An 18,589-nucleotide genomic window follows, 5' to 3' on the forward strand; every position below is an offset into this window, starting at 1 on the left:
TGGTTGACAATCCTTCTGCACAACTTGCCTTCGTAGAGGAACAGCTTGCTCTTCTCTTTCCATAGCTGCTTGGCTTCCTCTGGAGCATCCGGATCTATGCGGGCATCTTCCTGGGTCAGCAGATCTTTCACCAGGCGGACAGCAGGGTCACTATCTTGGGTCTCGGCCCAGCTGTGGTGAGGTAGGGGGTTGATCATCACAGTTGTTAGATCCTCCTCCTTCACGCGGTGAGAGTATTGAGCGGCTCCATACCGGTGAAACGCGGGGAGTTCTACCTCCTCCAGCTCTTCTGGGTCTTCGTCACCTTCAGGTAAGTGAGGCATTCTTGATAGGGCGTCAGCGTTGGCATTGGTTTTGCCGGCCCGGTACTTGATCACGAAGTCATAGTTGGAGAGACGGGCCATCCACCGTTGTTCTAGGGCACCCAGTCTTGCATTGTCCAGGTGTGTCAACGGGTTGTTGTCCGTGTACACGGTGAACTTTGCGGAGGCCAGGTAATGCTTGAAGCGTTCCGTCACGGCCCACACCACCGCCAAGAATTCTAGCTTGAAGGAGCTGTAATTCTCCGGGTTCCTCTCGGTGGGTCTCAGCTTCCGGCTGGCGTACGCGATCACCCTTTCTCTGCCCTGTTGGTTTTGGGACAGTACGGCTCCCAGTCCCACATAACTGGCGTCTGTGTGGAGAATAAAAGGCTGGCCATAATCAGGGTAGGCCAGGATCTCATCCCCCGTGAGGGCCATCTTCAACTGGAGGAAGGACTCCTCTTCCGGTTTATCCCACTTGAAGGGTGGCTTTTGACTCCTGGACTTAGACTGTCCGATCAGGAGGTCCTGCATAGGAGCAGCCATCTTAGTGAACCCGGGGATGAACCTTCGGTAGTAGCCTACCAACCCGAGAAACTGTCTCACCTCTTTGATGTTCGAGGGGCTTGGCCAGCTCTTGATTGCCGTGACCTTGTCAGGGTCGGGGGGCTACTCCTTCCGCGCTTACCACGTGCCCTAGGTACTGGACCTTTGGTTTCAGCAGGTGACACTTCGATGGTTTCACCTTCAGGCCATAGCCTACCAGGGCTTCGAACACCTCAGCCAGGTGTTTGAGATGGTCCTCGTAGGTCCTCGAATAGACGATCACGTCGTCCAGGTAAAGGAGGACCGTCTCGAAGTTTCGGTGCCCTAGACAGCATTCCATCAGCCTCTGGAAGGTCCCTGGTGCGTTGCAGAGCCCGAAGGGCATACAGTTGAACTCACTCAGTCCCATCGGGGTGGTGAAGGCGGTCTTCTCCTTGTCAGCCTCTGCCACAGGAACCTGCCAGTACCCGCTAGTAAGGTCCAAAGTAGAAAAGAAGTTAGCTGATTTTAGTGCGGCTAAAGACTCTTCTATTCTAGGCAGCGGATATGCGTCTTTGTGGGTGATACGGTTGATTTGTCTATAGTCGACGCACATTCTCATGGTGCCGTCTTTCTTTTTCACCAGAACCAAGGGGGCTGCCCAGGGGCTACAGCTGTCTCTAATGACTCCAGCTTCTTTCATTTCTCTTTGCATGCCCTTGGCGTTCTGATAATGTGCAGGGGGTACAGGCCTGTGTCTCTCTTTTATTGGTGGGTGGCTCCCTGTGGGGATGTGGTGTTCTATCCCCTTTACTCTGCCGAAGTCTAGCGGGTGCTTACTAAAGACTCTCTCGTACTCCTGTACCGCCCGGTAGACTCCTTGTTTTTGGTGCAGGGGAGTGGAGTCAGCACTCACATGGAGTTTCTGGCACCAGTCCTCCTTTTGTTTCTGGGAGCCATTACCCTCCGCCTGAGGAGATGGAGGCAAGGGTTCCATGGCCCTGATAGCTTTGTGTTCGACAACAAACAGTTTGGCGAGTGTAGCGTACCTGGGTAAGTGTACCTCCCTCTCCCCAATGTTGAGGATGCGGACGGGCACCCTCCCATGACGGACATCAACCACCCCCCGAGCTGTCAAAATGGTGGGCCTGCTGTCTGAGTACACGGGTTCTACCATGGCTTGGTAGTCTCTACCTCTCAATCCGATTGCAGTCCGACACCAGATCATCATTTCACTTTTGGGAGGCATGGAAATGGGGAATGGGTCACTCAGTCTTACGCTACCGATCTCACCACCAGACAGTTCTACCTGCTGCCGTCTCATCAGGGCTTTTATCTCCTTGTTGAGGACTCTCTGTTGGCTGGAACTAGCATTCACCGCCACCTGTTGTAGAATTACAATTACCTCTGAAAGACAATTTTTAATTACATTAGTACCCACAGTTATTTTAGGGTGACTTTCACGACGGTCAATGTCCACAATAATCACTCCCTGTGCCGGCAGTTCAACTTTACCAATTTTAATGGTCATCTCCTTGAACCCCATCTGCGGCACGGGTAAGCCATTACTGGCGATGATGCTCAAGTTACTGTCTGGATACCGTGTGATATCAGCATCAGTCCAATACTGCTTAAAAAGTACATAAGGGATAGTGGTTACTTGTGACCCAGTATCCAGCAAGGCGCTCATGGGGATACCGTCCAGCACCACGGGTAAAACCGGGCGCCCCCCAACGTACTTATCGCGCCAATTATAAGGGCCTGGTGATCTTATGCCTGGGGGTTGGCCCTCTGCCCCAGGTTGGACCCATTTAAATTACAGTACCTGGAAATGTGTCCGGGCTGGTTGCATCGACGGCAAATGGGCTGTCCATCCTCTGCGTAGCGGTCTGTGGGCCTCCCTCGGAATGACGGGATCCTCCTCTGTCGACGCCACGGGACATCCTCCGGACTTGAAGCCAGCTCGATGGGTCTTGCCGGGTCCACTTGCAACGCCTGGACGGTCCTGGTCAACGCCGCGACGCTCCTGGTCAGCTTCTGGACTTGGTGGTGCAGGTCTTTCGACGGGGCTTGGTTCAGGGCCTGTGCATCAGCCCCCACGGGATCCATAGAGGAGGGCGCCGCCTCCTGGTGGTAGGTGATAGCAGGGCGCCGGGGGTTTATAGCACCACTGGTTGCGGATTCACGGAGCACCCTTATGGCCCTGTCCTTAAATTGGGCAAAGGTCAGGTCGGGGTTCTGAAAGAACATGAGGCGCAGTTGGGCCCTGTGGGCGCTAGACAGCAGACCTTCTATGAATTGTTCTGTTAGCAGCTTCATAGAATCATAGAATCATAGAATGGTAGAGTTGGAGGGGACCTCCTGGGTCATCTAGTCCAACCCCCTGCTCAAAGCAGGATTCACTAGATCATCTCAGACAGATGTCTGTCCAGCCTCTGTTTGAAGACGTCCATTGAAGGGGAACTCACCACCTCTCGTGGCAGCCTGTTCCACTCATTAACTGCTTATCCGTTTCCTGCACACTGCCAGGGTCAGTTTGTTGAATAGCCCTCAAGGCTTCCTGCAGATTTAGGGCATAGTCTCTGATGCTGTCCTGTGCCCGCTGCTTACATCCATAGAACCTCATTTTAATCTCAGCGGAGGTACGTGTGTCAAAGGTACCCCGCAGCCGGGCCAGAATACCCTTCACAGTCCTTTTCTCCTCAGTGGGCCATGATTTTACCTCCCTTTGGGCTGCGCCAGTTAACTGCCCCGTTAGTATGCTAATCCTCTGTTCCTCTGTCAGGGGGTAAACGTGGAACAAACTGTATAGCCTTTCCTTGAAGTCAGTTAGGGCATGGGGCTCCCCTGAGCCGCTCCAGGGATGTAGGGCAGGGAAAAGGGCATCACCGCTGCTGCAGCTGCGTTGGTGGTAGTGGGGGCCTCTGTGTTCGACATCTTCCTCCCCCCTAGTTAAGCGTGGCCTACCTTCCGACGATCCTTTTCTGTAGGCCACGGCTCCGCTGCTGCTGCTATGGACGAGGACCTGGCGTCGCGTCCTGATGACGTCAGCGTCGCTCTCTCTCCCTTCCAGGACCTTGCGCAGCGTCGGTGCGTGGGGCGGAGCTTCGGATCTCGCGCGGTTTGGACGTCCACGCCCCTCTTCTTCCCGCGCGGCGTCCTGAAGATGGCGTCCGATGGCGGGAAGCAGCCGCGGATGGCGGGAAGACGGCAGAAGACGGCGGGAAACGGTCCAAGATGGCGTCTGATGGCGGGAATCGGCTCCGGATGGCGGGAAACTTCGCCACAGGTAAGTTACAAAAGTCTTTTTCAGGCACGCAGTACCCGGTGGTTGCGGGCACGAAATCCTGCTGACTACGCCAAAGCTGACTCGCCCCCTGGGCCGTGGGGCACTTGGATCCGGGCAATAGGGGGAACGATGGGAGTAGTAGTGGCAACCCGGTTCCGTGGCTCAGGGTGGTCAGGCCAGTGGTAGTCCGTTTTGTGCTGTTGGTTTTGTCCGACTACGCCACCCGTGGATTTGCGGTCATTAGGAACCGCCGCTGCAGGGCAGACCGCTGGGGCTGAAGATATATGCAGCTGGGATAGTGTGACTCCCCACGGGAAGAGTGCGGCCCCAGGGCAGTGTAGTGGATGGTGGGAGTGATGGTAGTGAGAGTCCCGGTGCTGATAGTGCTGGAGGAGCAAGGAGCACACAGACAACAAGTTGCAGTCCAGGGTCTTTACTAGAACAGGTAAACTGACACATAAACAGTCCCGGCTAGGAGGGGACCTGGATGTCTGAGAGCAACGGGGAAATTGGCCCTGGTCAGGGTGAGGGTGTAGGCCTACCGTGCTTTCTGCGCTCCTTCTGGCTATCTCCTCGTTATAGGGTAACAGCCCACGTTTCCGAGCTTTCCGTGTATTCTCGCCTGTATGGCCTGCGACGTGGGTTACTTTCTGCTCCCAGCCTTGTACGGCTTTACTGGTCCCTTCGGTTGTGGCAGGGCCTCCAGGCTTCTTAGGCCAAGGAATATACAGTCCCTTGCGGACTGGTTATCTGCTGGAGGATGTAGAATCCTCTCTGCCTCAGACACCAAAGTCTGGTAAAGTCAGTCTCTTATCTGCCAAGACAGGCTTGCTTCGCCTCTTGTCTCTGGCTTGTGGCTCTCCTCCTGCCACACTTCCTCTTAGGTGCAATACAACTTTCTGTCCCTGCTCTGCTCTGGGACACGTCTCAGTCCTGAGACAGGCCTTCAAGTTCTCTCTAACCCTGCCCCCAGCACCAGCTTTTATAGGGGCAGCCTGCTCCCCCTACTGGCCTGAGACAGGAGGCATTGCATGCTAATGGTCCCCTGACTAGAGAACCTCCCCCTTGCTCTCAGACACAGATTTAATTACACTTGTGGCATCCAGGCCAGGGTGACACATATTCAGTTGGTCTGGTGTAGGGTCTGTATATAGGACAAGTCTGTGGTCAATATTTTTTTATCAGCTCTGGTCTGGGGTCTACAGTCATTCTGGTGGTCTGGTCATATGCATTATTTGCAATTCATATGTTGGGGGAATGTGTTATATAAAGGGGCAGGGAATATGTTAATTAATTTTGTATACAATAAACTTCTCGAAATCTCCTTTTTTATAATTGACCAGTCAATAGATTCCAGTAATTTTTGTGGGATTCGACTTCAAGGAATTCAAGGCGCCAGTTCTCCCAACATCACAGGGATTTTTAGGATCTATTCCCACATGGCAGATTTGTTGCAGAAATTTCAGCCCCATGGGGTTTGCAAAAATCCATATACATGGTGTATTGAAATAATTTTTTGCACCACACCTGCTGTGAGTGGGTATAGCACCATAACACTGACTAGCACATGTGACACAATCCCTTGTAATTTACCAGCATTACTGCCGGAGATTTATCGCTGATAAATCCATCTGTCTCCACTCACAATGGGCACCAGGCGGACGGGTCGTAGTTGTCACCTAGAAACTAAACATAAAGTTAGAAGCAGCAGGTCTGAACCTGCCGGGAGTTACCAGGAAACCAGAGAGTGAGTTTTAGGAGCTCAGCAGAAGGTGCAGAGACACCTGAGACAGGTGAGAGCAACAAAGGCTACAAATCCGGAGCCGTCAAAAAACTTTCTAGAGTTTAAAAAATAAGGATTCGCACCATGAAGTGAAACAAGATCTGCAAAGGTATGAAAAACTTTTGCCAAACTTGTACTTTTCATCGGACACTTTTGCCAACTATGAATAGAGTTTTATAGTATTTCCAACATGGAGAAACTGTATTCGTCATTGCGAGGTGAGATCAAACTCTTCGAAGAGCAGGTCCAGAAGTGTCGCGTCAACTTTAACCAGCAAAAGTTGCAAAGATACTTGGCTTTGCTTTCCGAAGATCAAAAGGCAAAATTTGACAGCTGGAAGAAGGTAGAGCAATATGTCCAATCTACCTCCACTTCTGGAGAAGAAGAGATACCGCTCCGAATATACTTTTCTTGGTTGCTGTCCTACGTTGGGTACCTTGGCACCATAAAGGATGCATTTGATGACCATGTGGTTTTCCGGCTGTGTGATAACCTGTACATCAACGATGAGGCAGAGACCCTAATGGTTCCCTCGACCATCCTCTTACCCCCTGGTAACATTATGAGCACCGCCAGGCAACTCTTCCACCATCGACGTAGTTGGGCCCTTCTGCTCAGCTCGGGGAGTCGGGATGCCCATAAAACTTCTCAGTCAATGGGTTTACAGCATTGTATTTCAGATATATTTGAAGAAAGTCTAGTGACGGCAAATTTAGCTCGGAACTGGATCCTTCTCCATGAGGCTCGAAATAAGAATCCTTCAAGTATAGTCCCACAACCGAGGCAATTAAACCATGAGTTTCAGGTTAAAAGCAGAAAGAAAATGTCAGGGTCCGTTAATTCTGCAGTTGATGAAGAGACCCAAGCCGAACTGAAGGATGTGAGAGAACATCTGATGTTTCTCCTATGGAGAGCAGGACGAGCCGAGGCCTTGGAACAGCAGGTGAAGGACACCAAGCAGAAGGTGCAGAGTCTCCAACAGGACATTAGTGACTTGCAGAATTTAATCCAGAGAGATGGGCAAGAAGATTCTGATATCAGCCTGGAGAACCAAAGGCGTTTGGAGAAAGTACAGCGGCAGCTTGACCTAGAAAACTTCCGTCAACGGATAGTGAGTTGTGACTGGCAGCTGGAGCTGGAGGTCCGACCATCGCTCATTCGACAGATAGATATGGTAAGCTCTCTAGGGATGTATCTAAGTTAACTCAGCTTTTATTGAAAAGATGGCTAACCGCTTTAGGTTTAGTTCACAGGTTGCAGATTTGGCATAGAATATCTGCAGCATAATTCAATGCCAAATAAATAGATGAGAGTTTAACAAATTTTGTCTACAAATTGTTAGAAAACTGTTCTGCATAAATTAACACAAGCAGAAGATTCCAGAATTCTTTGTGCAGGATTTCAATCTTTGAAACAGAAAAGGTAAAATCTGCAGCAAAATCCAAATGTAGGTGTATGTGCACATGTTAAGTATTTGCAGCAGACATTTCTGCGCCAAAATGTATCTCTTGGCAGAAAAAACTCTGCATAAAATGTGAGTTTTTACTGCGCTTTTGCTTTCATTTATTGTCCCATTCACTTGAATGGATGAAAGATGCTGCAAAACGCTGAAAGAATTGACGTGCTGCAGATCTGAAACTGCATCAAATCTGCAAGGAAAAATTAAACAGCATGTGATTGAAATTTCAGGAATCAAATTCACTTTGCTGGGGCAGTAAAAAGCGGAGTTGTTTCATGACAAATGTGGGAATCGCACAGGAAAAATACGATGTTTGAACAAGCCCTATCGCTTGAGGATTTTGTTGCAGAGAAACTGGTGAAAAATCTGCACCAAACATGCAATACTTCAAGGCAAGTTCACACGTTGCGTATTTGGTGCAGTTTTACCCCACGAATGTGAATGCAGAAAATCTCCTGTGTAAGACTATGTTCCCATGTAGCATCTTGACTGAAGACCTCCCGCAGTGATACCATCATCGGGATTTACCACTGCATATATTATTGCAAAAATAGGTGCAGGGAAGTCGAAAGGTAAAATTTGCACCTATATCAGCGGCATAAACTAACATGCTTTGGAGCTTAAACCTGAAGTTCTTGTCAATTTACGCTGTGGATATTTTTAGCAGGATTTCTTAAAAGCTCCTGCTCTATATCATAAAGTTGCAGAACTTTTCTTTATATCATGATTAAACTTTATACACCATCTGAGAAATTGCCGAGGGCGAATACTTACACATAACTGATTGCTGAGCAAATCTCTGATGAAGGCGGCTTAGTTTGCTTTGCAGTTACCATGTGAGATCTGATAACATTGTGGGAGGTTGCTTTGACACTATATAGCAGTATTATGTGGATACTATGTATGGCGGCATTATTTATCCAGCATGTTGTTCTGGAACAACACGTCCTACCGAAATTCAAAAGAACCAAAATTTGGATTATAACCCTCTATAGAAATCAAGTTTGGTTCAGAAAACTATGGGGGAACCAAGTGTCAAGGCCAAAATATAGACCCTAAAATGTCACCACCATGCCAGTGAACATAGTGCAGCCATATAGTGTGAAAGCGAGATAACACATATATCTCCCTCTTCCCCCATGACATCCTAGCTACAGGGCCGGCATCAGCACCCGACACACCCGGGCAAGTGCAGGGGCCCTGGACCATCAGGGGGACCCCCTCGCCGTCGAAGCCCGGGCTGCTGCCCCCGCGTCTGTGCAGGACCTCCGGCGCTGCTTGACTGCTGGCACTTTAGACATGGCCGCGCGCAGTGAGCTGTGCGGCTGTTTCTGGTAGTAGTGACACTGCAGGGCCGACACTGAACCTTTAATTTTGTTTGTGTGTCGCCCCTGTCACGTCATTACTAGCAGACACAACCGCACAGCGCACTGCGTGCGGTCATGTCTGGTGAAGTGCCAGCAATCAGCCACATGAGGAGCTGGACTGGAGACAGGACCGGGGGCAGGTGTGTATGTCAGTGTGTATGACTGTGGATATATATTTATGTCCGTTTTATACAGTCATATGAAAAAGTTTGGGCACCCCTATTAATCTTAAGCTTAATGTTTTATAAAAATTGGTGTTTTTGCAACAGCTATTTCAGTTTGATATATGTAATAACTGTTGGACACAGTAATGTTTCTGCCTTGAAATGAGGTTTATTGTGCTAACAGAAAATGTGCAATCTGCATTCAAACAAAATTTGACCGGTGCATAAGTATGGGCACCCTTATCATTTTCTTGCTTTAAATACTCCTGCCTACTTTTTACTGACTTACTAAAGCACTTTTTTTGGTTTTGTAACCTCATTGAGCTTTGAACTTTATAGCCAGGTGTATGCAATCATGAGAAAAGCTACTTAAAGTGGCCACTTGCAAGTTGTTCTCCTGTTTGAATCTCCTCTGAAGAGTGGCATCATGGGCTCCTCAAAACAACTGTCAAGTGATCTGAAAACAAAGATTATTCAACATAGTTGTTCAGGGGAAGGATACAAAAAGCTGTCTCAGAGATTTAACCTGTCAGTTTCCACTGTGAGGAACATAGTAAGGAAATGGAAGAACATAGGGACAGTTCTTGTTAAGGCCAGAAGTGTCAGGACAAGAAAAACATCAGAAAGGCAGAGAAGAAGAATGGTGAGATCAGTCAAGGACAATCCTCAGACCACCTCCAGAGAGCTGCAGCATCAACTTGCTGCAGATGGTGTCACTGTGCATCGGTCAACTATACAACGCACTTTGCACAAGGAGAAGCTGTATGGGAGAGTGATGCGAAAGAAGCCGTTTCTGCAAGTACGCACAAACAGAGTCGGCTGAGGTATGCAAAAGCACATTGGAAGAAGCCTATTTCTTTTTGGAAGAAGGTCCTGTGGACTGATGAAACCAAGACTGAGTTGTTTGGTCATACAAAAAGGCGTTATGCATGGTGGCAAAAAAACACAGCATTCCAAGAAAAACACTTGCTACCCACAGTAAAATTTGGTGGAGGTTCCATCATGCTTTGGGGCTGTGTGGTCAATGCCGGCACTGGGAATCTTGTTAAAGTTGAGGGACGCATGGATTCCACTCAGTATCAGCAGATTCTTGGCAATAGTGTTCAAGAATCAGTGATAAAGTTGAAGTTACGCAGTGGATGGATCTTTCAGCAAGACAATGATCCAAAACACCGCTCCAAATCTACTCAGGCATTCATGCAGAGGAACAATTACAATGTTCTGGAATGGCCATCCCAGTCCCCAGACCTGAATATCATTGAACATCTGTGGGATCATTTGAAGAGGCTGTCCATGCTCGTCGACCATCAAACTTAACTGAACTGGAATTGTTTTGTAAAGAGGAATGGTCAAAAATACCTTCATCCAGGATCCAGGAACTCATTAAAAGCTACAGGAAGCGACTAGAGGCTGTTATTTTTGCAAAAGGAGGATCTACTAAATATTAATGTCACTTTTCTGGTGAGGTGCCCATACTTATGCACCTGTCAAATTTTGTTTGAATGCAGATTGCACATTTTCTGTTAGTACAATAAACCTCATTTCAAGGCAGAAACATTACTGTATCCAACAGTTATTACATATATCAAACTGAAATAGCTGTTGCAAAAACACCAATTTTTATAAAACATTAAGCTTAAGATTAATAGGGGTGCCCAAACTTTTTCATATGACTGTATGTAACCTTAAGAATGTGTTCAAATGTGTACGTATGTCTATATGTGTACGTATTTGTGTATGTGCGTGTATGCGCAATGTATGTGTGCATTTCTGTGTACCATGCACATGTATGTATGTGTGTACATGCCTGCATGTGTGCGTGCATGTTTGCATACTGTGTGCGTGTCTGCGTACTGTGTGAGTGCATGTCTGCGTACTGTGTGTGCGTGTGCATGTCTGCGTGCATGTCTGCGTACTGTGTGTGCACGTGCATGTCTGCGTGCATGTCTGCGTACTGTGTGTGCGCGCATGTCTGCATACTGGTGTGTGTGTGTGTGTGCACGTCTGCATACTGTGGGTGTGTGTGTGAACGTCTGCATACTGTGGGTGTGTGCACGTCTGCATACTGTGTGTGTGTGTGTGTGTGTATGTATGTGTATGTGTGTGTATATGTGTATGTGTGTGTGTGTACATGTCTGCATACTGTGTGTGTGTGCATGTCTGCATACTGTGTGTGTGTGCATGTCTGCATACTGTGTGTGTGTGCATGTCTGCATACTGTGTGTGTGTGCATGTCTGCATACTGTGTGTGTGTGCATGTCTGCATACTGTGTGTGTGTGCATGTCTGCATACTGTGTGTGTGTGCATGTCTGCATACTGTGTGTGTGCATGTCTGCATACTGTGTGTTACGCACACGCCCGGACTGACTGGAGTGAGCATGATTCGTGATCCCACTGGACCATGAACCGAGGAGTGCCTGGAGGGGCGTGACTAAGTATCAACCCAGTCCGACAAAGGTAAGCACGGCGGCTCAGTCGACTCCGTGAACCAGGGAGGAACCGACCAGAGGGACCAGGTGGTACTCCAGGTCAGACCCCGGTCACAGCTGTTGACCCACAGCGGGGAATGCAGGAACAGGCAGGTTAGGCTGGCATACATACAGGTGGGTACTGGCAGGCACGGCTGGTATGCAGACAGGTGGACACTGGCAGGCACGACTGGCATGCAGACAGGTGGACACTGGCAGGCACAGCTGGCATGCAGACAAGTGGACACTGGCAGGCACAGCTGGCATGCAGACAGGTGGACAATGGCAGGCTCGGCTGGCATGCAGACAGGCGGGTACTGGCAGGTAGGAACACAGGCAGGATAGGGACCAGTACAGACTGGGACACAGGAACGGAGCCGCAGGTGCGGTAGACAAGCAGAGCAGAGCAAAACCCGCAGGTGCGGTAGACAAGCAGAGCAGAGCAAAACCCGCAGGTGCGGTAGACAAGCAGAGCAGAGCAAAACCCGCAGGTGCGGTAGACAAGCAGAGCAGAGCAAAACCCGCAGGTGCGGTAGACAAGCAGAGCAGAGCAAAACCCGCAAGTGCGGTAGACAAGCAGAGCAAAACCCGCAGGTGCGGTAGACAAGCAGAGCAGAGCAAAACCCACAGATGCGGTAGACAAGCAGAGCAGAGCAAAATCCACAGATACGGTAGACAAGCAGAGCAGAGCAAAACCCGCAGGTGCGGTAGACAAGCAGAGCAGAGCAAAACCCGCAGGTGCGGTAGACAAGCAGAGCAGAGCAAAACCCGCAGGTGCGGTAGACGAGCAGAGCAAAACCCGCAGATGCGGTAGACGAGCAGAGCAAAACCCGCAGGTGCGGTAGACAAGCAGAGCAGAGCAAAACCCGCAGGTGCGGTAGACAAGCAGAGCAGAGCAAAACCCGCAGGTGCGGTAGACAAGCAGAGCAGAGCAAAACCCGCAAGTGCGGTAGACAAGCAGAGCAAAACCCGCAGGTGCGGTAGACAAGCAGAGCAGAGCAAAACCCACAGATGCGGTAGACAAGCAGAGCAAAACCCGCAGATGCGGTAGACAAGCAGAGCAAAACCCGCAGATGCGGTAGACAAGCAGAGCAAAACCCGCAGATGCGGTAGACAAGCAGAGCAAAACCCGCAGGTGCGGTAGACAAGCAGAGCAAAACCCGCAGATGCGGTAGACAAGCAGAGCAAAACCCGCAGGTGCGGTAGACAAGCAGAGCAAAACCCGCAGATGCGGTAGACAAGCAGAGCAAAACCCGCAAGTGCGGTAGACAAGCAGAGCAAAACCCGCAGGTGCGGTAGACAAGCAGAGCAAAACCCGCAAGTGCGGTAGACAAGCAGAGCAAAACCCGCAGGTGCGGTAGACAAGCAGAGCAGAGCAAAACCCACAGATGCGGTAGACAAGCAGAGCAAAACCCGCAGATGCGGTAGACAAGCAGAGCAAAACCCGCAGATGCGGTAGACAAGCAGAGCAAAACCCGCAAGTGCGGTAGACAAGCAGAGCAAAACCCGCAGATGCGGTAGACAAGCAGAGCAGAGCAAAACCCGCAGATGCGGTAGACAAGCAGAGCAAAACCCGCAGATGCGGTAGACAAGCAGAGCAAAACCCGCAGATGCGGTAGACAAGCAGAGCAAAACCCGCAGGTGCGGTAGACAAGCAGAGCAAAACCCGCAGGTGCGGTAGACAAGCAGAGCAAAACCCGCAAGTGCGGTAGACAAGCAGAGCAAAACCCGCAAGTGCGGTAGACAAGCAGAGCAAAACCCGCAAGTGCGGTAGACAAGCAGAGCAAAACCCGCAGGTGCGGTAGACAAGCAGAGCAGAGCAAAACCCACAGATGCGGTAGACAAGCAGAGCAAAACCCGCAGATGCGGTAGACAAGCAGAGCAAAACCCGCAGATGCGGTAGACAAGCAGAGCAAAACCCGCAAGTGCGGTAGACAAGCAGAGCAAAACCCGCAGATGCAGTAGACAAGCAGAGCAGAGCAAAACCCGCAGATGCGGTAGACAAGCAGAGCAAAACCCGCAGATGCGGTAGACAAGCAGAGCAAAACCCGCAGATGCGGTAGACAAGCAGAGCAAAACCCGCAGATGCGGTAGACAAGCAGAGCAAAACCCGCAGATGCGGTAGACAAGCAGAGCAAAACCCGCAGATGCGGTAGACAAGCAGAGCAAAACCCGCAGGTGCGGTAGACAAGCAGAGCAAAACCCGCAGGTGCGGTAGACAAGCAGAGCAAAACCCGCAGGTGCGGTAGACAAGCAGAGCAAAACCCGCAGGTGCGGTAGACAAGCAGAGCAAAACCCGCAGATGCGGTAGACAAGCAAAGCAAAACCCACAGATGCGGTAGACAAGCAGAGCAAAGCAAAACCCACAGATGCGGTAGACAAGCAGAGCAAAACCCGCAGATGCCGTAGACAAGCAGAGCAGAGAAAAACCCGCAGATGCCGTAGACAAGCAGAGCAGAGCAAAACCCGCAGATGCGGTAGACAAGCAGAGCAGAGCAAAACCCGCAGATGCGGTAGACAAGCAGAGCAAAACCCGCAGGTGTGGTAGAGAAGCAGAGCAGAGCAAAACCCGCAGGTGTGGTAGACAAGCAGAGCAGAGCAAAGCCCGCAGGTGCGGTAGACAAGCAGAGCAGAGCAAAACCCGCAGGTTCGGTGAACAAGCTGAACAGAGCGAAACCGCAGGTGCGGTGAACAAGCTGAACAGAGCGAAACCGCAGGTGCGGTGAACAAGCTGAACAGAGCGAAACCGCAGGTGCGGTGAACAAGCTGAACAGAGCGAAACCGCAGGTGCGGTGAACAAGCAGAGCAGAGCAAAACCACAGGTGCGGTGAACAAGCAGGGCAGAGCAAACCGCAGGTGCGGGGAACAAGCAGAACCATATACACACAAGGTACTTACAATGAAGTAGCAAGTGTACACAAAACTCACAAACAGAAGTTCAGAGACAACGAGTTGGAGTTAGGTGCAGGTTCAGACACTGCAGGAAAAGGGAAGGTTCGGACATAGAGAGAAACAGGTAACGGGCTAGGACACAGTTCAGACAGGAACTGAACCAGGAATAAGATACAGGAACGAGCCTGGGAACTCAGCCCCCAGGGTGTCGGAGACAGACTAGAAGTCACAGATACAGGTAACAGGCCTGGGTATACAGCCCCCAGGGGCGGAAACAAACAAGATACAGGACAGGACCTGGCAACTCAGTTGCACAGAACACACTGAATGAAAGTGTTGCTCAGGCACCTCCTACTGGGTGGAGGTGGTTTAAGTATCCAGTGACTCAGAGCAATAGGACTGTGCACACAGTAACTATAAGAAACAGGCAGTAGCCGCGCCGCCGCCCTAAGTAATCAGACAAGAGACATGCACACAGCAGGTACTGGAGCAAAATGTGCAGCCTGGACTGATAGGTAAGATAGCGGTCTTGCATGGTGGTAGGTGGTAAGCCATGCCAGCACGCCCCCAGGGATGTTACACTGTGTGTGTTTATGTGTGTGCATGTCTGAGTACTGTGTGTGTCGGCATATGTGGGGACAGCCTGGGCCCTGTGTTGTATACCTATATTTCTCCGCCGTATCTGTGGATCCTGAATGGTGGTATGTGTTAAAGGGGCCCCCTGAGACTCTTTCGCCCATGTCCCATGAAAACCTGGAGCCGGCCCACCCTAGCTATACCTCCAAAACATTACTTCTTTTCCAAGACAATCCTCAAAGGGCTGTAACTTGTACAAATTTGCCCCAAAGCGGCATTTGGTGGGTGAATAAAGCCAAGGTTTAACATTCTCAAGGGGAGACAAATGTTGGAAAACCTGCTTGACTGGTTTATTATAAACTTCCAGGTCCGGGAACGTTGTGGACAACTGGAGGCCTCGCTAAACCTGCAGAAAGAGCCACGTGAGGAATCTATCGGGGCGGCCAGTTACGGGGAATGGGAAAACTCAAGCTCAGTCTTCTCTCAGGGCTCAGAATACTGGTCAGATGTTCATTGGACTCTCTGAAGGACACCATCAACGTATCCGGGCCACCATCGACGTGAGTCTGGTCATAACGTATTTATGGATGCTGCGTTGGTTGTCAGAACACCCCGATTGTTAATTACCATCAATTGACGTTTCCTGAAAAAGAGGCTGAAAGTACCGGCCAATTTTTCTACAGCTTCCATGAGAGTTACTGTGAAGACCTGGGGTCTTCCGTGGGCGTAACGCTACTCAGACAACACAGGGTGAGGGTGAAACAGTGTGGCAATATTTTATTGACCCACAAAGCGGACAATAAACAAATAGAACAGTCCCAGCTAATACCCAAGATGGTACAACATTACACAGTCCTCACCCTTCCGCCGGCCAGGGATAGAACAGCTGCGACTTTGGGACTTCCAGGGCCAACTACCTCAACCAGTAGCCCCCTGCTTCTTGTGGATCCCCAGAGAGAGAAGATATCGGCAAGCTTAGGAAGCTAGCAGTCCATCAAGGTACAAGGCCAGAAGACTCGAGAGTCCCACCCTGGTACTCTCCGAGAGTTTTCATGGGGCCAGGTGACTGGTGGGTCCCGATCTGGCTTCTCCGAATGTCTCCATGGGTTCCAGGTGACCAGTGGGTCCCTCTTGGCAACCGCAAACATATCCATGGTCTCTCTGATGGTAAATGGAGCAGATCCGTATCTTTCCAGTTAGGGCTGATACCCTTAGGCCAGAATCATATAGAATCCAAATCTGTGTCTCTTTGGGTAATGCCATGCAATCCATCTAGTGTCCTGAAGGATGTCTTTCATTCTCCTTGTAAAGTCTTTCTGATGCTCTTTGGCTCTCCTTGATTCTGTCTGCAGCACTACAGACTTCCCTGTTTATATTTACATCTATGTAAGGTCATCAATCACAGGTTGGGGAAAGGGCAGCACTCAGATCTCATTGTTTGAGCTAATCAATTTACATAGTTGGTATACAGTGGCTTTTAGTACAATATGTAATTAGCATATTAGTAAACAACATTGTTTCACAGACCCAAGAGGAGATAACAATCAGGGTTATACAAATACTGGTCTGTTCTTCCCCAGCCACAGAAATGCACATACATTAAAAAGTCAACCCAAAGAGAAAAGTGTATTTCTCTTGGATTAAAAATCTAATTGTCTAGCTAATTAAGATTATAGGCTGTATCATCACAGTTACCATCACCAAATTTTTTTGATTCGTTGTTTGATAGGATAACTAGTAGCGTTTCTTTCCTCATCCAATCCAGAAGGCCAAGAGAACACAACTAGTCTCACTAACACAGAGATGTTATCCGCCATTGTACAGGAGGAGGAGGAGGAGGAGGAGGAGGAGGTGAGCTGTGACATCATCTATTGTGAATGGTGGATCCTATATTATCTGCTGTATATAGAGATGTTATCAGTCATTGTACAGGAGGAGGAGGAGGTGAGCTGTGACATCATCTATTGTGAATGGTGGATCCTGTATTATCTGCTGTATATAGAGATGTTATCAGTCATTGTACAGAAGGAGGAGGAGGTGAGCTGTGACATCATCTATTGTGAATGGTGGATCCTGTGTTATGTACTGTATATAGAGGTGCTAGCAGTCATTATACAGGAGGAGGAGGTGAGCTGTGACATCACCTATTGTGAATGGTGGATCCTGTGTTATCTACTGTATATAGAGGTGTTATCAGTCATTGTACAGGAGGAGGAGGTGAGCTGTGATATTACTAATTGTGAATGATGGATCCTGTGTTATCTGCTGTATACAGAGGTGTTATCAGTCATTGTAATCTTGTCTGTGATGATAATGAGACTACTGGAAAGTCTTCTGTACAGCGCAGGAAGAGTCTAATATTAGATCTAATGACAAGTGTGAAAATTGCAAGATTTCGGATCACTTATTTAATGATAGATATATGGAAATTTAAAAACCATTATAGAGATAAACATTGGGTCTTTTTTCAAGGACACATTCCTTATAAGGAGGTTTTGCTTATTGCCCCAAAGCTCTCATTGAGCATATTCACTATATGGCCAGGAGAAAATGTCTGTGGACAAGGGTCAGTAAAGGTATGTGCAGACTGTCAGGAGCCGCTGCAGGTTCGACGCTGCGTGTTATACAGCGACAAACCCGCAGCGGCCAGCCGTTACAGCATAGTGGATGGGATTTGTAGAAATCCCATCTATGCGTCTCCATGCACCTGCGGACACAGACATGCGCTGCCTGTACGGATCGTGTGCACATACCCTAAGTGCTGAGAGCAGATACTTAGGAGAGGGGGACGGTGATCACTTTTTATGGTCATAAAGCAGTTTTTTTTTGTCTTGATTTTTGTGAGAAGTTGCAACAATCCCTGCAACGCTCGTTACATACGTCCGCAACATATAAATATACCCTGAGGGCAGCTCCACATGTGGCTATGCAATAGTCTTTTCTAGATATTTTTTGATAACAAATGTGTCACAACTGTGTCAGCCGGATGTTAAATCTCAGCCCCTGGACAAGAAAAAAAGTCGATATTTCCTCTGATGCTTGTGTGTTACGGGAAGAAAGAAGTGGACTTTAAAGCTTCCATCAGATCTGATGCATTATCTGGTTTTCTCTCTGCTTTTGATCTCCCGTCTGCGTGTCGGATTTGCAGAAATATTCTCGGCTCATTAAGTACAATTAGAGCAGATTCATTCATTCGCTCGGTCCGGTTACGTGTCGTGGCATGCCGCCAACGCTCCGCGGATGAGGTCACATATCGCAGCTATATTAAGTCTCGGGAAGGGCAAAAGAAGAAGCTGGATGATTCGTGATAAGTAAACTTGGCCGGCAAAGTCATTGCATAAGTTTGCACAACCCCAGTTCGAAAAAAAAATTACACCATATTTGACACTTGAAGGTATTTTTTTTTTTTTTTTTTCGCATTGTGTTTGAAGAGTCGACACAGGTCTCAAATCTGCACCAATAATCCAGTTTCAGACCCAATTTCATGATCCTGCTCCACATTCATTCTTCCGACACAGTAAGGCAGCTTCTCTACCCTGGTGATATGGATCATCAGTTCATGAGCTCAGCCAGCCTCCATCCTCTACGAATTCATCAGACTTAAAAAGGGGCTGGCTGGGCTAATGAACCAAGTCAGATAGCCATCCTCCTTCAAGCACAAACTGGAGGAAGAATTGTTCTGCCGGTGTTGGAAGAAATGCAAAAGTGGAGTTTTCGGCACCATTAGTCAGGGTCGGACATCGGATGATCGGTGCAGATTTGA

At 49.1% G+C, this 18,589-nt stretch overlaps 1 protein-coding gene across 1 annotated transcript; it reads left to right on the forward strand.

The window, feature by feature from the left end:
• Positions 1 to 5,864: 5,864 nt before the first annotated feature.
• Positions 5,865 to 16,653, forward strand: LOC141160895 (uncharacterized). The gene is made up of 3 exons (XM_073645702.1): positions 5,865 to 7,073; positions 15,194 to 15,386; positions 16,592 to 16,653. The coding sequence occupies exons 1-2, from the start codon at positions 6,090 to 6,092 to the stop codon at positions 15,350 to 15,352; spliced, it is 1,143 nt and encodes a 380-aa protein (XP_073501803.1). The 5' UTR covers positions 5,865 to 6,089; the 3' UTR covers positions 15,353 to 15,386; positions 16,592 to 16,653.
• The last annotated feature ends 1,936 nt before the right edge of the window (positions 16,654 to 18,589 follow it).

Source organism: Phyllobates terribilis, unplaced genomic scaffold (assembly GCF_046119375.1).
Source record: "Phyllobates terribilis strain yellow unplaced genomic scaffold, ASM4611937v1 Scaffold_9__5_contigs__length_417890890, whole genome shotgun sequence".
Taxonomy (NCBI): domain Eukaryota; kingdom Metazoa; phylum Chordata; class Amphibia; order Anura; family Dendrobatidae; genus Phyllobates; species Phyllobates terribilis.